The 22860-nt window shown below is 40.8% G+C and overlaps 1 protein-coding gene across 13 annotated transcripts in view; it reads right to left on the reverse strand.

The window, feature by feature from the left end:
• LOC143028316 (endoribonuclease Dicer-like) overlaps nucleotides 1-22860 on the reverse strand; it is a 111863-nt gene that overhangs the window by 11925 nt on the left and 77078 nt on the right. For all 13 annotated transcript variants that reach the window (XM_076190227.1, XM_076190226.1, XM_076190231.1 and 10 more), the window contains one exon: nucleotides 15404-15553. In XM_076190227.1, coding sequence (XP_076046342.1) covers nucleotides 15404-15553 — 150 coding nt within the window. The remainder of the gene's footprint in view (nucleotides 1-15403; nucleotides 15554-22860) is intronic.

Consider the following 22860-nt stretch of genomic DNA (forward strand, 5'->3'; position numbering starts at 1 on the left):
GGTACGAATACAATAAATATAATCAAGATGGCGATGTCGGCATCATCGAGTACCCACTTGCTCCTCATGCCACCTATGTAGGCATCACCGTATGGAAGTGGTTAAAGCACATTCATCATTCCACCAGGAGACTACTGGGCGTTGAGGTTACCAGCTGTCCTAGGAATGGATGAGAAAGCACCAGAAAGTATGATGCCTACCAGATAATCATATGCACCAGAGTTACTAGAAAAATCACTAGTCTTATAATCAATCTCTGTGGATCTCCTAAATAATTCCCAATTAGCCTCTCCTGTTTTCCATTTAGGTAAGCAAGAGGAGGGAGTGTTTTTTAAATATTTGATACAGATAAGCCAGTGGTCGCTACCATGTAGATCTTCATCTATTGACCAACTGTAGTCTAATCTTAAGAATAATGAACAAATAGTTAGGTCTATAGCAGAACTTGAGTTGTGAAAGACATCAAACCTAGTTATGGAACAGTCATTCATCAAAATGACATCGTTATCATCAATAAATTCTTCAATTATATTGCCCCAGGGGTCACACCTTGATTCACCCCATTGAGGATGCTTGGTGTTAAAGTCACCCATTAAAATAAAAGGCTCAGGGAGCTGGTCGACCAAAGATTGTAGGTCATTTAACTCAAACTGACGGGAGTGGTTATATATGTCTAGGAGTCAATCTTCCAGTTCAGGTTCCAAATACAAAGAACATAAAGTGATCCATTTTGTGATAAAGATTTGTACTGCACAAGCCTGCAACACCGAATGTAGGTGGACACTTCTGTGGTTTACAGATTTGTTAACAATGATACCAGTACCTCCATGGGCACGGCCCCCAATCATAGGAGGAGATCTGTAAAATTTATAATTAAGTCCAACATTAGGGGATAAATCGCCAAGCATAGCTTCTTAGAGACAAATAGCAGACACATCATGTTCTTTAAAGAGAATCAGAACCTGCTCTTGATGAGAATTAAAACCTTGAATACAACCACTCCTCGTTTAACGACGACAATTGGGACCAGCGCGCCGTCGTTAACCAAAAGTGTATACATATACGTACATGTACTGTATGTACAATGTCCAGCAATACATGTATCTTTATTTTCGTGTATTTTTCCTCTTTTATACAGTACATTAAAGCTTTATTTACTGTTTATTTACGGTGGTTAGGTTCCTGAAATTACCGTATATGACCAAATCCGCGTATGCTGACATTCCATATTGAATACCGGGGTATTTTTTTAGTTTCGACCATGGGCGCAATATAGCAATAGAAAATTAATTATTAATTTTGTAAATTAAAATGTATCAACGTAATATGCAATTTTGTGGGCGGAAATGAAAGTAAAAAATACCATGCTACAAGAAAATATGCTAATGAAGGAAGTCGGTAGCATAGGCTCGGGACGCCATCTTGTCGTCTGCCAACGTCTCTCATGACAACGACAACGAGGACGAGCCGGATGACATTTAATTTGCAGGTAATGATTTATCAAACACAGGTCAGGTTAGTTTAGTTTAGGTTAGACGAATTTATCATCCTTTTATTTCTTCGACATCGGCATCTATCATAACAAACATGGTGTACCATTCGTCCGACATGACTTCGTTACTTACGAAATTTGTTTTAGCACCTTTTTTTTCCGCTCACAAAATTGCATATTACTTTGATACATTATAATTTACAAAATTAATAATTAATTTTCTATTGCTATATTGCGCCCATGGTCGAAACTAAAAATTTACCACTACCGGTATATACTGTACCCCAGGTAGTTTTTGCAGCTTGCAGGATGGTAATGTAGACCTAAGCTTCAGAACACTTTACCTCACAGCTAATATCCACCGTACAAGTTCAATTATAACATCATACAAATTTGCCTCAGCCAACTTAATTATCGTACACGACGTCGTAACTTCAGGAGATTTACGTTAAACGAATATTGGTCTGTCATAAAGCCCGTCGTAACTGAACGTCGTCGCTAACCGAGTAGGTCGTTAAACGAGGAGTGGTTGTATTCCATTGAATTATAGACATTATACTGTTTTCTTTTTCTTTTTGTTTTTTTGGTCTACTGGTCTGGGAGAGAGAGGGTCTACAAGATGGGTTCTTTTCTAATTTCTTTCCTTTCGCGGGTGGCATCCTCCTCTCTGACAATGGTCCGACAGACGATGTAGAGTCTGGGTTATTAGTTCCTTTCTTAGATTGCATATCACAATTTGGGGAAGATGGAGATGAGGGTGGACTGTGGGGTCTTTTACTGCGCACAGCTTCAGACTACATAGCTTTGCTTCTGTGCACCTCAACCGAGTGAGGCACATCAGTCCGTGATCCCTTTATCAGGGAGCCCCCCATGTTTGGAAGGTTGATTGATTGAGAGGAGGCTTTATTGAAGGAACCCTGTGAGGTTTCAGCAATGGGGACTTTAGGTGCCTCTCTAGATGAGAGAACCTCCGCAGAGGAGGGTTGAGGAGTACTACAATTTCCAAGTTGTGGAGAAGAATGGTTAGGTCTAGTTGTGACTCTTTCACGCTGAGGCTTGGGTTCAGCTTTAACAGAAGGATTCATATTAGTATTTGTTTTTCTATAAGATTCTAGAGTTGGTTGATCCTCATTGCTTCTGTGCACCTCTACTGAGTGAGACACGCTAGTCAGCAATCCCTCTACTAGGGAGTCCCCCTAGTCTGGAAGAGAGATTGCCTGAGAGGAGGCTTCATTGGAAGAAGCCTGTGAGGTTTCAACAATAGAAACCTTAGATGCCCCTCCAGATGGGGCAGGGGACACCCCTTCAACAAGGGGTGGGGAAACCTCTGCAGAGGAGGGTTCAGAAGTAATAGAAATTCCAAATTGAGAAGAAGAAAGATGATTAGATTTGATAGTAACACTTACACTGAGGCTTGGGTTCAGTGTTAACAGAAGAATTCATATTGGCATTTTTATTTCTATTGGGTTCTACAGTTGGCTGATCCACTTTAATATTTGTTTTAACAACATCACTGTATCTTTTGGAATTAGTAGTCTTTTAGCATGTCCTACACTTATATGTTCTGCATGAGCTTTTAGTAGTATTTCCTGTTCCTTCTTATAAATCACACAGTTCTTATCTCTGGCATCATGCTCTTCTTTACAATTTATACAAACTGTTGGGCGGGAACAATCCCCATGTTCAGGCGGAGCACATATCAAACACAGTTTGTCCCTTGCACATCTGCGGGAAGGAAGGCCAAAACCATAGCAGTTAAAGCATTAAAGGGGACGGGGCTTAAACTGCTTCACATAAACAATCTCTTTTTCTATCTCTATATAATGAGGTAGATCTTCACCAGAAAAACTTAGGATAATCATAGAAGAACGAGGGATTTAAGCAACCTTCCAAACATTAGCTGGGCACATTTCTAAAATTTCTTCTTCTTCAAAGTCATACAGATCTCTATTAAAAATTACCCCTTTGGCATAACTAAGGGTATAGTGGGGTTTAACTTCCTTAATGTCTGATTTCTGTCTCAAGTTAAGCACCATGGCAGCTTGTTCATAAGATTTTACATGAATTAAGAAGGAATTTCTTCCAGATCGTGATACCTGCGAGTTAGTCAAATTACCAGAGCCAAGGTGACTCTTCAAGAATCTTCTAAACTCGAACAAGTTAGCACGTTCCTTTGCAAGAGTGATAATAAGCCACTTAGCTGGACTGGGAGGCCTCTGCACACTTTCCTTCCTTTCCTCTACCAGGTTTTCTGGATAAAAGATATCCAGGTTAGGTGGCACTCTAGCAACAAGTTGGGCCGAAGATTCATTTTCTTTGGAATTATTATAATCCAAGCAGGCAGCTGCTGCATCCTGATTAGAAAGAAATGAGATCCAGACTAGCCAAGCTTTTAAAGTTGTCAGTCAGTTTAACCCTGATCTCTTTAATTGGTCCAAATTTACAGAATTCTTCATGTAAGTCAATATAACTCTTACCAAGAGAGACATATTTTAAATGTAAGACTCTATGACTATTAGGGGCAATATTTGAGCTATTTATTGGTTTCTGAGTATTTAAAGATGTTTTCGTCACTTCAGAATCCATTCCAATTGTAAGTTTCTGGGCTACAGAATTATCTGTCAGTGAAGTCTTAGTATTGTTACTGAATTCCTTTTTCGAGCCGGAGTCATCAACTGGGGGTTTTACTTTTGCAGAGTCAATATCGTCAACAATAGGATTGGCAATGTTAGGAGAGGGATCAGGGGGTTTAGGAGGAGGATCAGGTAGTGGTGGAGGTTTAGAATGTACAGTTTGAACAGCCACCATGATCGTGTATATCTATAAGGCCTCACCATATACTAAGAAATAAAGATTAATACATAGAAGATACTGCAGCTGCCTGATGCCTCAAGCAATAAAAGAAAAGTCTCTGCAGAGTCGGGAAGTTCCAGAAACGACTATTTACACATGCAGGGCCTCGGAGGTGAGTTAGAGACTTTGTCAACCCAGGATTTGTCCCATTTAGGGTGGGTCCAGCGTAGTCACTCTGCATGTGTACTGGATAGGGAGAAAGGAAGTCGGCAGCCTAGTACCTACCTCGCAAACATGCATTCCCCAGTCGCTAAGCTTTTGGCCCTCGCAGGGAGTAGTGACCTCGTGGTATACATCCCCACTTGACTGGGTTCAGACATGTAGCTTGGGAGGCACCAAGATACCAGAACCTTCCTTAACAAGTATTAGAGAAAGATGGTGAAAAAGGAGAGTAGGGTAGCAAATATGAAGGATAGGGATAGGGGAATTCACAAAGGAAAAGGGTGAGGGACCCCCTATCTATTCACTACCCCAAAAGCCTCATCCTAAAATAACTGTCATAGGGTGAGGGCAGCAAATCCTATGAGCATTCCAGTCTATGGTCAGAGACAAGCTAGGGTCGTCAACAAAAAACTTTTGGCTCAGTTTTCATCTGGTAGCTTAGGGCTGACCTCTCCAGTATGGTTGCACCTGGCTGGCACAGCTCAGCCCGTCCTTACTACACGCAAGCCCCCCTACTACATCAAAGTACTGGGCCTTGGGGGGGTGTAGTGTATTCACATTAAAGAAATGTTTAGGTTAATGGCGATATGCGCCTTTTGTTTTTGTTTTGTTAAATGTTGAATTCACGCGCTTCCCGGAGCACCATGATGTAAACAGTATGAAAATATACACCATGCCAAAATCATATGTTTCCATTCTACCCTTCCGTGTGACAATGAAGAGCAGGGAAACTGATTGGCACATCAGGAAAAGCCAATATATAACAATGGCGACGAGGGTCAAAGTGTTTTTTCTGGTGGTTTGGGCCAGAAAACTGATAAACGGTCAATATGCAGGAAAACTTTCTTCAACTACGCGTGTCATAACAAACGCCAGGGTAAGCTATGCTAGAGGTGACCACACAGTGTAGGTGCCTTTGCTTATATTGCTTCCTGTTACACAGCACTGGACATCACTTGTTTTCTCCTACATGAGATGAGAAAGGGTTACAATTTCCTAAAGTGTCTGATAGTTTTCTAGCCATGAAGCTAGACCAGGGTGAAAGATGGCATCTTCAAACAAGATTGGGCTGTTTAACCCTGAAGAACTCCCTTTTGATGTCTACTTGGCTTTGTTTGAAGCCCATGTAGCCACACAGGATATAACTGATGCTGGCAAGAAGAAGAATCAGTTATTTGTGTCCATAGGCACCAAAATGTTTGGAATTATAGCGTATTTGACAGCACCAGATATGCCAACTATGAACTCTTTCACAGTTTCTTTTTCAGCTTTACGCCGTTGTTGAAATAACACAAGCTTCGGTGATAGGATGGCTTTGTAATGAAATAGTTTTTCATTAATTCTATCAGCTCATCATATGTCTTCATAGTTGTTGTTGTTGTTGTCGTTCCCTAGACTGTCTGTACGAGCAGCCCCGTCTCCCCAAGGAATACCATAGCCGAAACTGGGTTTTCCCACAAATCCTTTATAGAGCGTATGTTGTGTTGTTTGCGTGCATGATTGTGTATAATGCAGTCTTCCATTATGTGTTGTATGGTATGGGGTGAAGTGTTGCATCCTGGGCAGCTGTTCACAATGCGGTCATCCAGCCTCTTCTGGTAGCTTAGAAGTGCTGGGTGGTGACCGCATCGCAGTCTGGCCAAGTGGACTCTGTCCTTTCGTGGGAGAGAGGATTCAGAAGGGTGGATATCAGGGTGTCTGGCATGCAGCAGTGTGTTGTCTTTCAGTGTGTTAATGGAGCGGTGAGTGATATGATTATGAATATGTTTCCGGAGGCTGGTATTTGGTGGTTGTAGAGGAAGAGAAGAGAGTATCTGTGCGTGATAAAGGTCTTTGGGTGTTGTTTTGATGTTTCTTGGTGTGTGTGGGTGTTCTGCTATGTAGTGTAGCGGGTGTAATGTGTTTATGGTGGCTGCGGCAAGTGTTTGTGTGCCTCTCATGTCGAGGTGGTCCTTGACTTTGAGGACTTTTGTTTCATGGTGTAAATGGTCTGTAGGTGTTGTATTTGTGCAGCCTGTAATTGTTTTTAGGGCTTTGTTTTGTATGATTTGAAGGGTGTTGTGGTGTGTCTCACTGAGATTAGGAGCCCATGCAGGACTCGCATAATTCAACACTGAGCGTATGCATTGTTTGTATATTGTTATGACTCATTTGGCGTTGAATGTCTTCATAGTTGTTGTTGTTGTTGTCGTTCCCTAGACTGTCTGTCCGAGCAGTCCTGTCTCCCCAAGGAATGCTACAGCCGAAACTGGGTTTTCCCACAAATCCTTTATGGAGTGTATGTTGTGTTGTTTGCGTGCATGATTGTGTATAATGCAGTCTTCCATTATGTGTTGTATGGCATGCATTATACACAATCATGCATGCAAACAACACGACATACACTCCATAAAGGATTTGTGGGAAAACCCAGTTTCGGCTGTAGCATTCCTTGGGGAGACAGGACTGCTCGGACAGACAGTCTAGGGAACGACAACAACAACAACAACTATAAAGACATATGATGAGCTGATAGAATTAATGAAAAACCATTTCATTACAAAGCCATCCTATCACCGAAGCTTGTGTTCATTTCAACAACGGTGTAAAGCTGAAAAAGAAACTGTGAAAGAGCTCTTTGCAGACTTGAAGAGACTGGCAAAGGATTGCAACTTCGGCACCATGTTTGATGCCAGGCTGAGAGACCAATTGTTTATGGCAGTGGACCATGAACCCTATTTCAAATATCTACTTGCCGAAGACCTGAAACTAGAAGCATTAACATCTTCAACACTACTAGAACGCATTCTGTTGCTTGAAAAAGCTCACATGGGGGAAGGAGAGACAGGTAATCCCAGTTCATCAGGTACAGTACAAAAAGTGCATAGCAAGACTGTGTCAAAGTGTAAGCATTGTGGTTTTCTGCATCCAAGTTCTGCTTGTAGGTTTAAAGACTCAGAATGCCACAATTGTGGTCGACAGGGTCATTTAGAAAAAAAATTGTAGATTTAAGCAAAAGGATGCATACAAGCAAAATAGCTCTAAAATTTTTAAGAATATAAATGTAAAATCAGTTTCTGAACAGGAACCAGAGCATGAAGAACCAGTGTAGTGCTAATAATGTTTTTGATAAAAGCATGTTGCTGAAAGTTTCTTGTAATAGTCTAAAATCTGTTAAACTAGAAATGTACAATTTTGTGTTAAATGATAAATCTATACCTTTAGAGATAGAGTCTGGTTCATGTGTTTCACTGATAGGTGAAAATTGGATAAAAGTACTAAATGTTAAAATGACTCCATCTTCCAAAGAATTAACTGCTTATGGAGGTCATCAAATAAAGGTAAAAGGTCAAGTTGATCTTGTAGTAAGGTTTAATAACTATAGTACAAATCATATATTTTTGTTACTGATTCACACTGTAATGATTTATGTGGAAGAGATTTAATGAACAAAGTAGGCATAAAGATCACTGGTTTAGATGAAGCTTTGAAAGTGAACATGGATGTTTCTGATAATCCTAGACAACTTTTGGATAGTTATAAAGTAAATGACAATTTACCTAATAAAGGAGTTGAAGCTAGAATATATGTGAAAAAAGATGCTACTCTTAATTCATCAAAGCAAGGCTAGTGCCCTTAGCACACAAAGAGTTAGTTGATATTGCTAGTAAGACAAATATGTGAGAAAGCTATAGGAAAGGGGGAAGGATGTTTTTTGGAGGAGAAATAAGGAAGGATGAAGTGAAGGCAGTTGTTAAGATGATGAAAGCAGGTAAGGCACCTAGTCTGGATGGATGCCATGCAGAATGTTTAAAAAAAAAGGAGATACAGTGATGGTGAACTGGATGGTGAGGTTATTTAATGTTTGCTGGAGAGAGGGTAGAGTGCCGGAGGATTGGAGGAGTGCCTGTATAGTCCCCTTTATGAGGGAAAAGGGGACAAGTGTGAATGTAGTAGTTTCAGAGGGATTAGCTTGTTAAGCGTAGTTGGGAAGGCTTATGGGAGGATGTTGATAGAGAGGATTAGGAGAGGAACAGAGGGAGTAACTGGTGAGGAACAGTGTGGATTTAGGATGGGTAGAGGTGTAGATTAGATATTTGTGGTAAGACAGATATGTGAGAAAGCTATAGGAAAGGGGAAGGATGTTTTTTGGGCTTTTATGGATCTGGGAAAGGCTTACAATAGGGTAGACTGTGGGAGGTTATGCAGATATATGGGATAGGAGGAAAGCTTCTAGAAGCTGTCAAGAGTTTTTATGAGAGTAGAGCTTGTGTCAGGATTAGAAATGGAGAGAGTGAGTGGTTCAAGGTAAAGGTGGGACTTCGTCAAGGATGCGTTATGTCGTCCTGGCTGTTCAACTTATACATGGATGGGGTAGTGCGAGAGGTAAATGTAAGGGTAGTGGGTCAGGGATTGGAGATGGTTAAAGAAAATGGAGAAAAGTGGGAGGTGAGCCAGCTGTTGTTTGCAGACGACACTGCGCTTGTGGCAGGATCGGAGGAGGGATTGAGGAAGTTGGTGACAGAGTTTGGGAGAGTATGTGATAGAAAAAAGCTAAAGATAAATGTGGGTAAAAGTAAGGTGATGAGATGTACAAGGGGTGAAAGTGGCAGTAGACTGGAAGTGAGCATTAAGGGAGAGCGACTGGAGGAAGTGGATAGTTTTAGATACTTGGGTGCAAATGTGGCAGGAAAAGGTGGAGTGAAGGTGGAGGTAGAATGTAGATTGAGAGAAGCGAGTAAATGCCTTGGTGGATTAAAAAGTGTAATGAGGAATAGACATTTGGGAATGGATGCTAAGAGGAGACTGTATGAAGGAGTGATTGTGCCAACAGCACTGTATGGGGCAGAAACATGGAACATAAGAGAGGAAGAGAGAAGGAGTTTGAATGTGTTTGAGATAAGGTGTCTGAGAAGTATGATGGGGGTTACTAGGCTAGAGTGAGAAATGAGGAGGTGAGGAGGAGAACAGGGGTGGAAAGGGAGTTGGGAGATGGGGTTGATGAAAGAGTGTTAGGATGGTTTGGACGCATGGAAAGAATGAGTGAAGAAAGACTAGTAAAAGAGGTATGGAAGGCAGATGTGGAGGGAGTGAACATGAAGGGACGTCCTAGGATGAGGTGGATGGATGGGGTGAAGGGGGCTTTGGGGAAGAGGGGAATGTCTGTTGAGGAAGGACGGGAGAGGACAGAAGACAGGGGTGAATGGTGAATGGTTGTATATGGATGATGTGATGCATGAGGTGGAATGGGTGAGGTAGTATGTGTGAGCCAAATTTGACGCAGCCCGAAGGGATTTCTCCCCATCTCCTTTTATGCATGGGGGGACGGAGAGGGAAGGTCGCCGATTTAATGAAGCGGCCTTGCTGTGGATGTGCTGTGTCTTGCGACACTGCTTCTGACCCAGGGCAGTGGACAAGGTGCAGGGATGATCCGTCATCCAGGAGTTGTTACGATAAGAGGGAGGGTGGAGGGGTGTGGAGTGTATTCAGGGATGGAATGGGTGGGAATGATTTTATGCCTTTTCAATTTTGGCTACCTCCCTTGTAAGAGGGAAAAAGCCTTGGTATATGTATGTATGCCTTTATTACATTTAGGTCCTTTCTAGTCACTATCATGACTCCTCCCCCATTTGTCCATCCTATTTTTCGACCAAAGGTTGTATAATCCTTGTCCCACCATACTTGATTGTATTGGACCTTACAGTTTTGTCTCTGCAATTCCCATTATGTCAGGTCTCTCTATTGACAGATAGTCATTCAATTAATTTAATCCTGAAATCATACGGTCCATATTTGTATATGCCACTTCTAATTTTTTCTTTTCTTCTCTTTTTTGGTTAAGTTTCCATTTTTCTGATGTACCATTTTCTCAGTCTCAGATCCAGCACTCTCCAAAAAAAGCTCATTTTTTTCATCTGCATTCTTTTCTCGTTTTTTTCCTTGGCTTCACTTCTCAATTATTTTTTTCTAATTCCTCTGCATTCATTTCCTTTTTTATCTATATGTTTTTGTATTTTTCACTGTTTGCTATATATAGCAATAGAAAATTAATTATTAAATTTGTAAATTAATATGTATCAACGTAATATGCAATTTTGTGGGCGGAAATGAAAGTAAAAAATACCTTGCTACAAGAAAATATGCTTATGAACGAAGTCGGTAGCATAGGCTCGGGACGCCATCTTGTCGTCTGTCAACGTCTCTCACGACGACGACAACGAGGACGAGCCGGATGACATTTAATTTGCAGGTAATGATTTATTAAACACAGGTTAGGTTAGTTTAGCTTAGACGAATTAATTTATCATCCTTTCATTTCTTCGACAACAGCATCTATCATAACAAACATGGTGTACCATTCGTCCGACATGACTTCGTTACTTACGAAATCTGTTTTAGCATTTTTTTTTTCCGCTCACAAAATTGCATATTACGTTGATCCATTATAATTTACAAAATTAATAATTAATTTTCTATTGCTATATTGCGCCCATGGTCGAAACTAAAAATTTACCACTACCGGTATATACTGTACCCCAGGTAGTTTTTGCAGCTTGCAGGATGGTAATGTAGACCTAAGCTTCAGAACACTTTACCTCACAGCTAATATCCACCGTACAAGTTCAATTATAACATCATACAAATTTGCCTCAGCCAACTTAATTATCGTACACGACGTCGTAACTTCGGGAGATTTATGTTAAATACAGCTAATATCCACCGTACAAGTTCAATTATAACATCATACAAATTTGCCTCAGCCAACTTAATTATCGTACACGACGTCGTAACTTCGGGAGATTTATGTTAAATGACGTCATAAAGCCCGTCGTTACTCCGAGTTGTCGTTAACCGAGTAGGTCGTTAAACGAGGAGTGGGTGTATTTCTATTTTTTTTTTTCTTGTGCTAGGTGCAACCACTATTTTCTTTACCATTTCTTCATCCATGTAGTTGAAGGCCACTTTCATTGATCTTAATAAATTGAAAGTCTCTCCAAATAATTGATTGACATGTTTATCTGGTGTCAATTCACTTGAGATAATCACTCCCAGGCCCCTTTCTGAATACTTTTTTTGACTTCCTTGGCACCAATTTTATATTGACCTGATATTCTATTTTTGCTTTTTCCAAATTCCATTATACTACATTTCTTAACCACTTCAGTACGGGACTTAAATCTCGCGGGCAGCAGCCAATGCCAGCCGTACAACGTGTCGTAATAATACTCGCATCCTAAAATATAGTCACCGCTTATATTAATCGTTCTCTCTTTCACCAGCGAATTTTGAAAACCACAGAGAATGGATTCAGGGCGCATTTGGGAGAATGTCAAAACGCAGGGGCGACTACAATAAATATAATAAAGACGCCGATATGGCAGCCTCGCATATCCACTTGCTCCTCATGACGCCTACGTGTGCGGCACCATATGGAAGGGGTTAATGTAAAGTTTATTTCACACTTCTGACTCCATTTCCATATTTTGTCTAGGTCTTCTTGTAGCGATCTGCAGTCTTCTTCTGTGCTTACTCTCTTGAGCAATTTGGCATCATCAGCAAAGAAGTTCATGTAACACTTCACTCCCTCATCCATATCATTTATATATACTGCACAGATTAAAGGAGCCAATACAGAGCCATGCAGGATGCGACTTATCACATCTTCCAGTTCGAATTTTTGTCTCTAAGTACCACTCATTTTTCTCCCACTTAAGAAAGCCTTCATCCATTCCAGTAGCTTACCTTGTATTCCTCCTATTATTTCAATTTTTCTTATTAACTTTATATGTGGTACTTTGTCAAAAGCCTTCTGCAAGTCCAAGAAGGCGCAATCTACCTAGACATCTCTCTCTTGTATTATCTCAATTAATCTCAAGTAAAAGCATATTAAGTTTGTGGTACATGATCTTCCACTTCGAAAGCCAACTTGTTTAAGGTTTAATTCTCTTCCAAGTGTTTGATCCATTTGTTTCTGATATCTTTTTCCTTACCTTTTCCTATAGCTTTCTCACATATCTGTCTTACCACAAAGATCTGATCTACACAACCCTTACCTGTCCTAAATCCACACTGTTCCTCACCAATTACTCCCTTTGTTCCTCTCCTAATCCTCTCAATCAAGACCCACCCATAAGCCTTCCCAACTACACTCAACAAGCTGATCCCTCTGAAACTACTACACTCACACTTGTCCCCTTTTCCCTTGTACAGCAGAACTATACAGGCATTCCTCCAGTCCGCCGGCACTCTACCCTCTTTCAAACAAACATTAAACAACCTCACCAGCCAGTCCACTATCACTGTACCTCCTTTCTTCAGACATTCTGCATGGCATCCATCCAGACCAGGTGCCTTACCTGCTCTCATCATCTTAACAGCTGCTTTCACTTCGTCCTTCCCTATTTCTCCTCCATTTTCCTCACTCATCACTCTCATTTTATTAGCACTTCCCACTGCAACTACCTTTTCCTCCCTATCCTCCTTCACATTTAGCAACTCCCTAAAATACTTTGCCCACCTTCCTCTCACTGCCTTATCTTCCATTATCGTCTCTCCATCTGCACCTTTTACCTTTTCTTCTCTACTTGATTTGCCTCCTTTTTCTCTTTTAATTTCCTTCCAAAACATCTTTTTATTGCTTTCAAAATTTTCTGTCATACTCTTACCCCATTTCACATCTGCTCTCCTCTTTGCTTCCTTTATCTTATACTTAGCTTCCCTTCTCTTTACTTTGTACCTCTCATACAATTCTCTCGTCCTAATTTGCAGCCAATCTATGAATGCCTGCTTCTTCTCTTCTACACATTTCTTTGCTTCCTCATCCCACCACTCACTATCCTTCCTTCTATTTCCTCCCGCCCTCCTTGTTCCACACACCATCTTTGCACACCTTATGACTCCCTCCTTGAACCATCCCCATTCCTCCTCCACTCCTAGTTCTACTCTATCCTTTACTCCCTCCCACTCCTCTTTCAGTTTCTTCTTAAACTCACTCTCCTTTTTTTCCTCATCTAAGCATTTCACTCTAAGTACCTCCCTACCTTCTGCCCTTTTCCTCTTCCTCCACCTATTCTCCACTCTCATTTTACCTTCCACCAGAAAATGATCTGATATTCCCCCACTCTTTCCCCTTAGAACATGTACATCCTTAACTCTTCCTACCATACTCCTGGTCACCACTATATAGTACATTAACGCTCTATCCGCCACCCTTCCATCCACCACCCTCTCTCATGTGTACTTATGCTTGACTTTCTTCTTAAACACTGTATTTGCTATCATCAACTCTCTTTCAAGACACATCTCCACCATCATTTCTCCACTACGATTTTTACCTGGAACTCCAGACTTTCCAATCACTCCGTCTATTGGTTCATTTCCTACCCTAGCATTAAGGTCTCCCAACACAACTACATTTGACATTTCTCCCTAATCCCTCTATGCACTCATTTATATCTACCCAAAAAGCCTCCCTTTCCTCTACGCTCTTCTCACTACCAGGTCCATACGCACTTACAAAAACCCACATCTCCCTTCCCAGCTTCACCTTCATCCACATCAACCTTGATGACACCTTCCACTCCACTACCCGCTTACTTATCTCTTCACTTACTAGTATAGTCACCCCTTCTCTCCCTCGTCCTCTCTTCACTCCTGAGTACCTCCCAGCTACACTCCCAAACTCACAGTTGCCCTTTCCTTTTAGTTTCATTCAAAGCCAGCACATCCATCTTTCTTCTCACAAATATAGTGCCTATCTCTTCCCTTCTACTCTCATCTGTACCACATCCACGCACATTAAAAGACCCAAACCTTAGGGTACTGGTTGGAAAACTCCCAGACCCTCTTATGCCTTTTCTTTTCTTTTTACGAATGTCCCCTTTTGGGGCTACAGGTAGTAGGACTCCTAATCCCATCCCTGTCCCATTTTTTGTCACCTTTTACAACTCAAGTGGAAAGACTTGGTGGTAGCATTCTCTTCCCCCAACACAGGGTCGGCAAAAACAGAAAATGAATACTCAGAGAAATGGTACAGGACCACAACAAGAGGTTGGGGGACAGCATAACGGAGGGACAGTCGTAGTATAAAAGTGTCATCATTTCTCTATGAACAGAGTTTTCCTCTATCATAGACAAAATGATGTGTGGCTCTGGTCCATAGGGGCACCACATATAGACCCTAAAGTATCAACTGCATGCTACTTAGCCACAATAATATGCAGCCAATACCCCAGACGGGGTATTATATTTACTTGGGTTAAATTTCATTAGCCCTTTTCAGGCCAATACTGTAGTTTATCTAAATCTTCTTGAATTTCTAATTGGTTTAAGTGATCACTTGCCATTCTGCACAATTCTGTATTATCAGCAAATCTGGAGAAAACAAATTTCAGTCTATGGTCTATCTCATTTATACATACTATGAATAGAAGTGGCCCAGGAATGGAACCCTGAGGAACTCCACATAACATTTTTCCATATAAAAGTTTTGCCATTTAGAACAACTCTCTGTTTATGATCATTTAACCAATTACTAGTCCAGTTTAATAGGCTGCCACCAATTCTGTGTGGGTGGGTTACAGGGATAACCCATCATCCATGAGGAGCTAAGATGAGAGGGAGGTAGGGGTGGTGTAGGGGAATGGAATGGGTGGGAGTAGGTACATGTCTTTGACTTGGCTACCTCCTTTGTAAGGGGAAAAATAGATCTTGGTATATAGATAGATGATTATTCAAATCATGAACATGTACAAATGCTGTGGCCTTCATACTTATTATCCTTGAGTTGCTGTCAGTATCTGATCTAATAACCCTAACCCAAGACTCCTAGGGGGTTACTTGGAGAGGGGAAAAAGCCATAGGTTATTTATGAAATACACAATGAATATGCGACAAAATCCACATCAAATCACTTACCCATTCTTCATCTGATAAAGCATCACATATGAAGCCTTCATATTTTCCAGTTTTAAAATCAGTGTTTTTGCATATTGCTTCATGCTGCTGATGAACTAGAGGCACAGTGTTAACGACATATACTATTTTCTTGTGCACTGAGCCATAGATCTGAGGATAGAATTTAATTTTACATTAAACATTTTTTAGTATTATTACATTAGTACATGTATCAAAAAAAACCTTCCCCTTACCAGGGAAGTGGACCGGCAAGGCATGCACCCAACCTTCACCCATTTCTTTTTCCTTTGATCTTACCTCTGGATGAAGGACCATCCTAGTCCCTGCCCAATGCCTAGGTTGGCAGCAATGCAGTAAGACATAGCACCTCTACAAGAGGTTCCAACAGCCAATTCAGGCTTACCCCCACTGCTTCATTAAATGGCAATCCTCCTCCTTTATCCACTCAAGAAAATACAGACCAGGCAAGAAGAAATCCCTTCAGACATTGTCGATTGTCCATTCACAACAACTCTCCACTCACACCTATATTTTGACCTTTCTATTCCCTACTCCATAGATATTCCTCTAACACCAGTGGTGGGATTCAACGGGTTCTTACTGGTTTGTATGAACCCGTTCTTAGAATTTCTTGAGCTCTGCAAACCAGTTTTTAAAAAATTGGATTATAAAGGCTATAATACAGCCTAAGTAATATCTACATCCTACTGGCCTTGTAAGAGAACCTGTTGTTAAATCTTTTTTAAACCCACCACTGTCTAGTACCTTATGCTCCTTTCAATTCATCCATCCACCATGCACACTTTTTTTTTTGCTTGGTCTTATTCACTTATTCTCTCTACATGTCCAAACCATCCTTGTATTCATTGTTCAACCATACACAAGTATGTCAGCTCACTTTCCACCCTCACTCTCTGCCTCCCTTGTAGGGGGAAAAAGACTTTGGTATATGTATTATTTCCTCATGCGGGGGTTCACTTCTCGCTCTTCATCCCATTGTTGTATATTTTCTCTGGTGAAAACAGACTTGAAGTGTTTGCTCATGACTTCAGCCATTTCTGGATCTTCTGTTTATTCCATATTCCTTTGGCATTGTGTGTGTGTTTTATAAAGCTATCCAAATCTCTTTCAGACATGACATATGGACCTTGTACAGGCAGCTGCTCTGCTTTGAATTGCAAACCACCAGATATTGCCCCCCCCCTTCTGCGAACAGCTCTTTGGGTAATTCACCTGCCACACTAGACACCAACAACACAGAATCTTATCACCACTGTCAAGGATGAAACATCACCTAGATTTAACGGGAAGCACATTCCTGTACACAATTTCCTCTCCAAGGTTGAATCAGAAATAACACATAGAAAAGTCACAGATGACAAGGGTAAAATACCCATTCTAAACATCCAGAATAAACAAGAATACACATTAGCTACTGATGTCATTCAGTCTGATTTTTTTTAGGAAAATAAGTCTTATCATGATTTCGTAGAGCACTAGAAGTCCTTTGCATCATTTGAACCCCTTGGATCACTCCCCCCCCCCCAATACTCATTGGCTATGTAGTGCAGCTAAGGATAATAGAGACAAAGCTTGAAAGAAATGGAAAAGAGACAAGAAAACAAGCAAATGGCAAATGTACATCAAACTAAGAAATGAGTATGTAGAAATATGCAGAGATGAAAAGAGAAACTTTGAAAAAAAGATAATAGATAAATGCAAGGAAGAACCCAAACTATTTTACAGGTATGTAAATGGAAAACTGAAGAACAAACAAGAATTAAAAAAACTGTGCCGAGGTAATATTGAATATACAGAAGAACTGGAAATGGCTGAAATTATGAACAACCATTTCAAATCAGTATTCACAATAGAAAACTCACCTAACTGCGAGGAAATAGTGAGAGTTATCCCACTCAATGAAAGAAATAATCATAACACAAAAAGAAATCAGTGACCAAATTAAAACCTTTGATGTTAGAAAATCACATGGTCCGGACGGAATTGCAAATTGGATACTGTAAGAATGCATGGAAGAATTAATAGACAAAATATACAATATAATTAAATTCTCACTTAAAGAAAGAAAAGTACCACAGGACTGGAATAAGGCAAACATTGTACCAATATATAAGGGAGGAAACAAAGAAGACCCATCTAACTACAGACCAGTCTCACTAACAAGCACAGTAGCAAAAACCTGTGAAAAAGTTGTCAAAAATAGATAGGTTAAGCATATGGAAGAAAAAACTGTACTGAAACAAATAAATTTGGATTCAGACAAGGAAGATCATGTACAACAAACTTGATTTGCTTCTACTCAAGACTAATAGACATAATACAAGAGAGAGATGGGTGGGCAGACTGCCTTTCTGGACCTACAAAAGGCATTTGATAAGGTACCACATAAAAAACTGATAAAGAAGATTGAGTCAATAGGTGGCATCAGAGGAAAATTATAGTAATTGGAGATAAATTCTCAAACTGGGAAGAAGTGATAAGCGGTGTCCCGCAGGGATCAGTACTGGCCCCGATCATGTTTGCCATATACATTAATGACATGGATGAAGGTGTAGAATGTTATATGAATTTCTTTGCAGATGATACAAAGATACTAAAGAAGGTAAAAACGGAGGAAGACTGCAACTCATTACAACAAGATTTGGACAAGATCTGGAATTGGACTCAAAAATGGGAAGTAAAATTCAATAACAAGAAATGTAGTATAATGGAATTTGGAAAGAGTAAAAACATAATATTGAAAGATTACAAAATTGGTGAAGAGCTGAGAAAAGTAAACTCGGAGAAAGATCTTGGAGAGATGATCAGCAAGGAGATGACACCGGATAAGCATACTGTATTAATAAAATATTCAGAGAAACCTACAATTTATTGAGGTCAATTAAAGTGGCATTTGCTTATTTGGAAGAGGAAATGATAAAAAAATTCTAACTACACTAATAAGACCAAAACTTGAGTACGCAGCAACACTATGGACACCCAGTACCAAAAAGAATATAAGAAAACTAGAAAGAATACAAAGAGCAACAACAAAACTAGCACCAACTCTTTCCGAACTGACATATGAGCAGAGACTGTCCAAACTAGAATTACCAACTTTGGAACAAAGAAGGGAAAGAGGAGACTTACTGACTATCTATAGAATAATGGAAGGAATGGAAGTCTTAGATAAGAATGACTTGTTAATATAGGATAATGGTAAAACAAGAGGGCACGAAAAGAAACTAAAAAAGGATAGTTACAGAAGAGATCTGAAAAGGAACAGCTTCCCACACAGGGTGATAGATACTTGGAACAAATTAGACAGCGAAACAGTGTGTGCAAACACTATTCAAGATTTAAAAAAAAAAAAAAAAAAAAAAAAATTGATGCTGAGAGACACAAAGACGGGTCACCATGAGCATAGCTCTCTTCCCGTATAATACTACTAGGTATGACTAGGTAAATACAATCATAGTCCACACCACACCAAAAAGAAAACTAAAAATTGCTTCAACCTTTAAAAGTGAACTGAGAGATAGCTTCAAAAATTCAGATTGGGTCTCAGATGACAAAGTTTCATTGGAACACGAAGTCTCACTTATGTTGTATTTTCGCCTACTATCCCAATTACACCCAGACACACTCCACAAAGCTGGTACTATATCATTCACACCAGGTATCACAATAGGCGAATTCTTGAGGAAATTCTCTGACAATGACAAAGCAATCACCCAGATACAGAGCCAGTCAGTACCCATTGCACCCATCCACACAACAGCCCAAGTCACACGGTCCACACCACATAATACCAGGTCAAGACATACATCTTGCACTCAACATCGCTTATGTCAATGCTCTCCTCAAGAACACAACTGGTTTGTACATACTGTTACAAACCAGGTCACCTTGCAAACATATTTCCACAGACAACCTTCACAACCAAACTGCCACAGCAATTATCACGGAACATGTTTCTACATGAGTAATCATTGTACTGTTAGCATGGAGGCAACACAGACCAAACTCCCCAGATCACTCTCCCACAAGACATTCACATAACACACCTCCTTTATGACTACCGAATACCAAGATTTAGTGCACATCAAGGCCAGTCACTCCATACCCAGAAGTTCCCTCATCAACCCTACCTGTACATACCCTGGATATCCCAGACATGTCTTCCCCTTCTTTAACATTCAATGCAACTTCTAGCAACACCAAATTGACAATCTTTCTAGACACAGGTTCTCCAGTCAACATAATGTCCATTCAGAGTTTCCATAAATTCTGCATTGCAAGAAAATGTGTCATCATTTTGGATCCCCCCCACCCCTGATGTCAACCTTTGTAATGTAGATGGTGTACTATTCCCAATCTTTGGTAAATTCTCCCTAGACATTAGCATGAAAGATCAGTGCCCATCCATTCCAGTTACCACCTACATAGCTGACGTTTACTTTCCTGTTGATATCCTTATAGGTTTAAAACTGATGAAGCAACACAAGTCATTTCCCCTACTCAAAATGGTATTATTTATACAAACCATTTCCTCCCTGCAGTGCCTTCAGCAACTCATAATAAATCACATTCAAGTGGTTGAGCAGGCACAGGCAGACCATGATCCCTTGTCAGTTGCTTGTACTTCCTACAAATTGACTCGACTTCATCACATGGGGATGCATCAGCTGCTAGTACATGTTGTTCCACCATCTTCATACAACAGAGTTACCAGTGTTCAACCACTCCAAATCCTCCCCAGGACTCTACACCTTCTACTTTACTGACAGCTGTAGACATACATTCCTAATGTAACAAATGCACTAAATCCTCCCGCATGTCCAAATCAGCTAAACAAAAGACTAAACGCCCATTAAATACAGTTTTTTTTTATTGGCTGAGGAAAATTTCTTGTTTCTCATAGAGAAATTCAACATCAAATCCACCCATCTCAGAAGTGTTATCTACATCCAGCCACATTCATGCAGTGCTCATCAGTCTACACTGTTCACACATAAGTACAGTGGTACCTCTACTTACGAAATTAATTCGTTCAGGAAAACGTTTCGTAACGTGAAAATTTCGTAAGTAGAAACGCTTTTTACCCTATAAATGCCCTAATCGGTTTCAAGCCGCTTAAAAATCGGACATAAGTTTTTTATAAATTACAAAAATGCATCAAAACCTGTAACAAATACATGTTAGAATTAAATTACTGCACAATAAACATAAAAATGAGTTGTACATAATGTAAAGAATTTTTTTTTTCTTCTTTTTTGCATTTAATTTTTCTCTTGTTTTAACTGCTATCATTGTCATCTTTCGCCTTCTTCGGTTCAGGTTCACTCTCAGCAGTGGTTTTTGCCTGACGTTTTGTAAAGAACCGATTCAAGGTAGTTTGCTTTTGTCGGCTTTTAACAATCTTTCGAAAATGTGCAAGGCAAACATCTTCATAGTGAGCGATAGCCCGACTAGTGAACACTTTTTCTGGGTGATTCTTTTCAACAAACTCCAAAATTTCATAGAATTGTCCTAAAATGTCTTTTATTCGGGCTGTCGGAATAATGGCTGCCTCCTCTTCGTCTTTACAGAACTCCTCCTGCACTGCCGTGTTGCATCGCCTCCAACTCCCTCAGCTCCTCCATCGAAAGCTCCTCGTGGTGCTCCTGAATCAACTCGTCGATGTCCTCGTCATTCACCTCAAGCCCCATGCACTTTCCCAGCGAAACAATTTCGTCAACTTCAGGCTCAACTTTACCCTCCAACTCCACCTCGAACCCCTCAAAATCTCGTGGGGCAACAGCATCGGGCCACAGCTTTCTCCAAGCCGCATTAAGGGTACGCCTGGTCACCTCCTGCCAAGCCATGACGATTATCTTGAGGCAAACAACAATATCGAAGTGCTGCTTCCAAAACTCACGAAGGGTAAGCTGGGTGTTTTCAGTGATGTCGAAACACCTCTTGAACAAGTGTTTCGTGTAGAGTTTCTTGAAGTTCAAAATGACTTGTTGGTCCATGGGCTGGAGGATAGAGGTGGTGTTAGGTGGGAGGTACAGCACCTTAATAAATGAGAACTCCTCCAGGATATCATCTTCGAGGCCGGGCGGGTGGGCAGGTGCATTATCGAGAATGAGGAGGCACTTGATGGGGAGATTGTTCTCCTCTAGGTACCTCTTAACAGCAGGGCCAAAAACCAAATTGACCCAGTCAACAAAAAATTGTCTGGTAACCCAGGCCTTGGCATTGGCCCTCCATAGCACCTGAAGTTTTTCTTTTAATATTTTGTGGGCCTTAAATGCTCTGGGATTTTCGGAGTGGTACACCAGCAGGGGCTTGATTTTACAATCCCCACTGGCATTGGCACAAAGGGCAAGTGTAAGGCGGTCCTTCATGGGCTTGTGGCCTGGCATTTTTTTCTCTCCTACTGTGATGAAGGTATGACGAGGCATCTTTTTCCAAAAAAGGCCAGTCTCATCACAATTAAAAACTTGCTGTGCAACGTAGCCTTCATCGATCACCAATTGTTCAAATTTTTGCACAAATTCGTCGGCCGCTTTCTGGTCAGCGCTAGATGCCTCTCCATGCCGAACAACAGAGTGAATTCCAGTCCTCCTTTTGAACTTCTCGAACCACCCACGCGATGCCTTAAACTCCTGGTGTGGTTCTTGCGCCGAAGTTCCCTCGCCTGCATCCATCTTTACGAGGTCATTAAAGATGGCTGTCGCCTTTTCGCAAATTATGGTCTCGGTCACTGTGTCTCCAGCTATCTCCTTCTCCTTTATCCACACGAGTAACAACCTCTCCATCTCATTCTTCACTGCCGACCTCCTCTTCAAAATGACAGAGAGGCCTTTGGAAGGAATCGTAGCTTTTAGGGCTTCCTTTTGTTTTAATATCGTGCCAATCGTAGATGGATTACGGCCATATTCTTTGGCAAGATCAACCAAACGCATTCCTTTTTCGTACTTTTCTATTATCTCTTGCTTTGTTTGTATGGACAAAACAACTCTCTTCTTCTTCTCACCACTTTTCTCCATCACTTTCTTGGGGCCCATAGTGAATAAAAGTTAATACACACATGAAAGTTGCAATAAACACTAACAAAAGCTGACGAAAAACTGTCCGAACACTTCGTGCTTCACTGAATTTCGCTAGTGTGAGACTGAGGCTTCGGTGGTCCTCGTGGGCCGACGGGAAAACGAAGAGGATTCTGGGTATACGCACATACACACAGAGGTCCCTCCTAGCCAATGGGATGCCAGGAAGATGCTGGGCAATAGCCAATGGCAGAGCAGCTCGGACGCGCCACTTTCAAACCAAGATACAGGATGCTACAAGTATGTTTATGTTCGGTGGACTCTGGGAGCTGAGTAGTATCGCGTATTTGGAAATTTTCGCCTTTCATATCCTGAAATTTCTTTCGTAACAAGAGGCAATATTTTTCCGAAGAAGTGTTT

This window comes from Oratosquilla oratoria, chromosome 9 (genome assembly GCF_046742065.1).
Source record: "Oratosquilla oratoria isolate Oo_2021 chromosome 9, ASM4674206v1, whole genome shotgun sequence".
NCBI lineage: Eukaryota > Metazoa > Arthropoda > Malacostraca > Stomatopoda > Squillidae > Oratosquilla > Oratosquilla oratoria.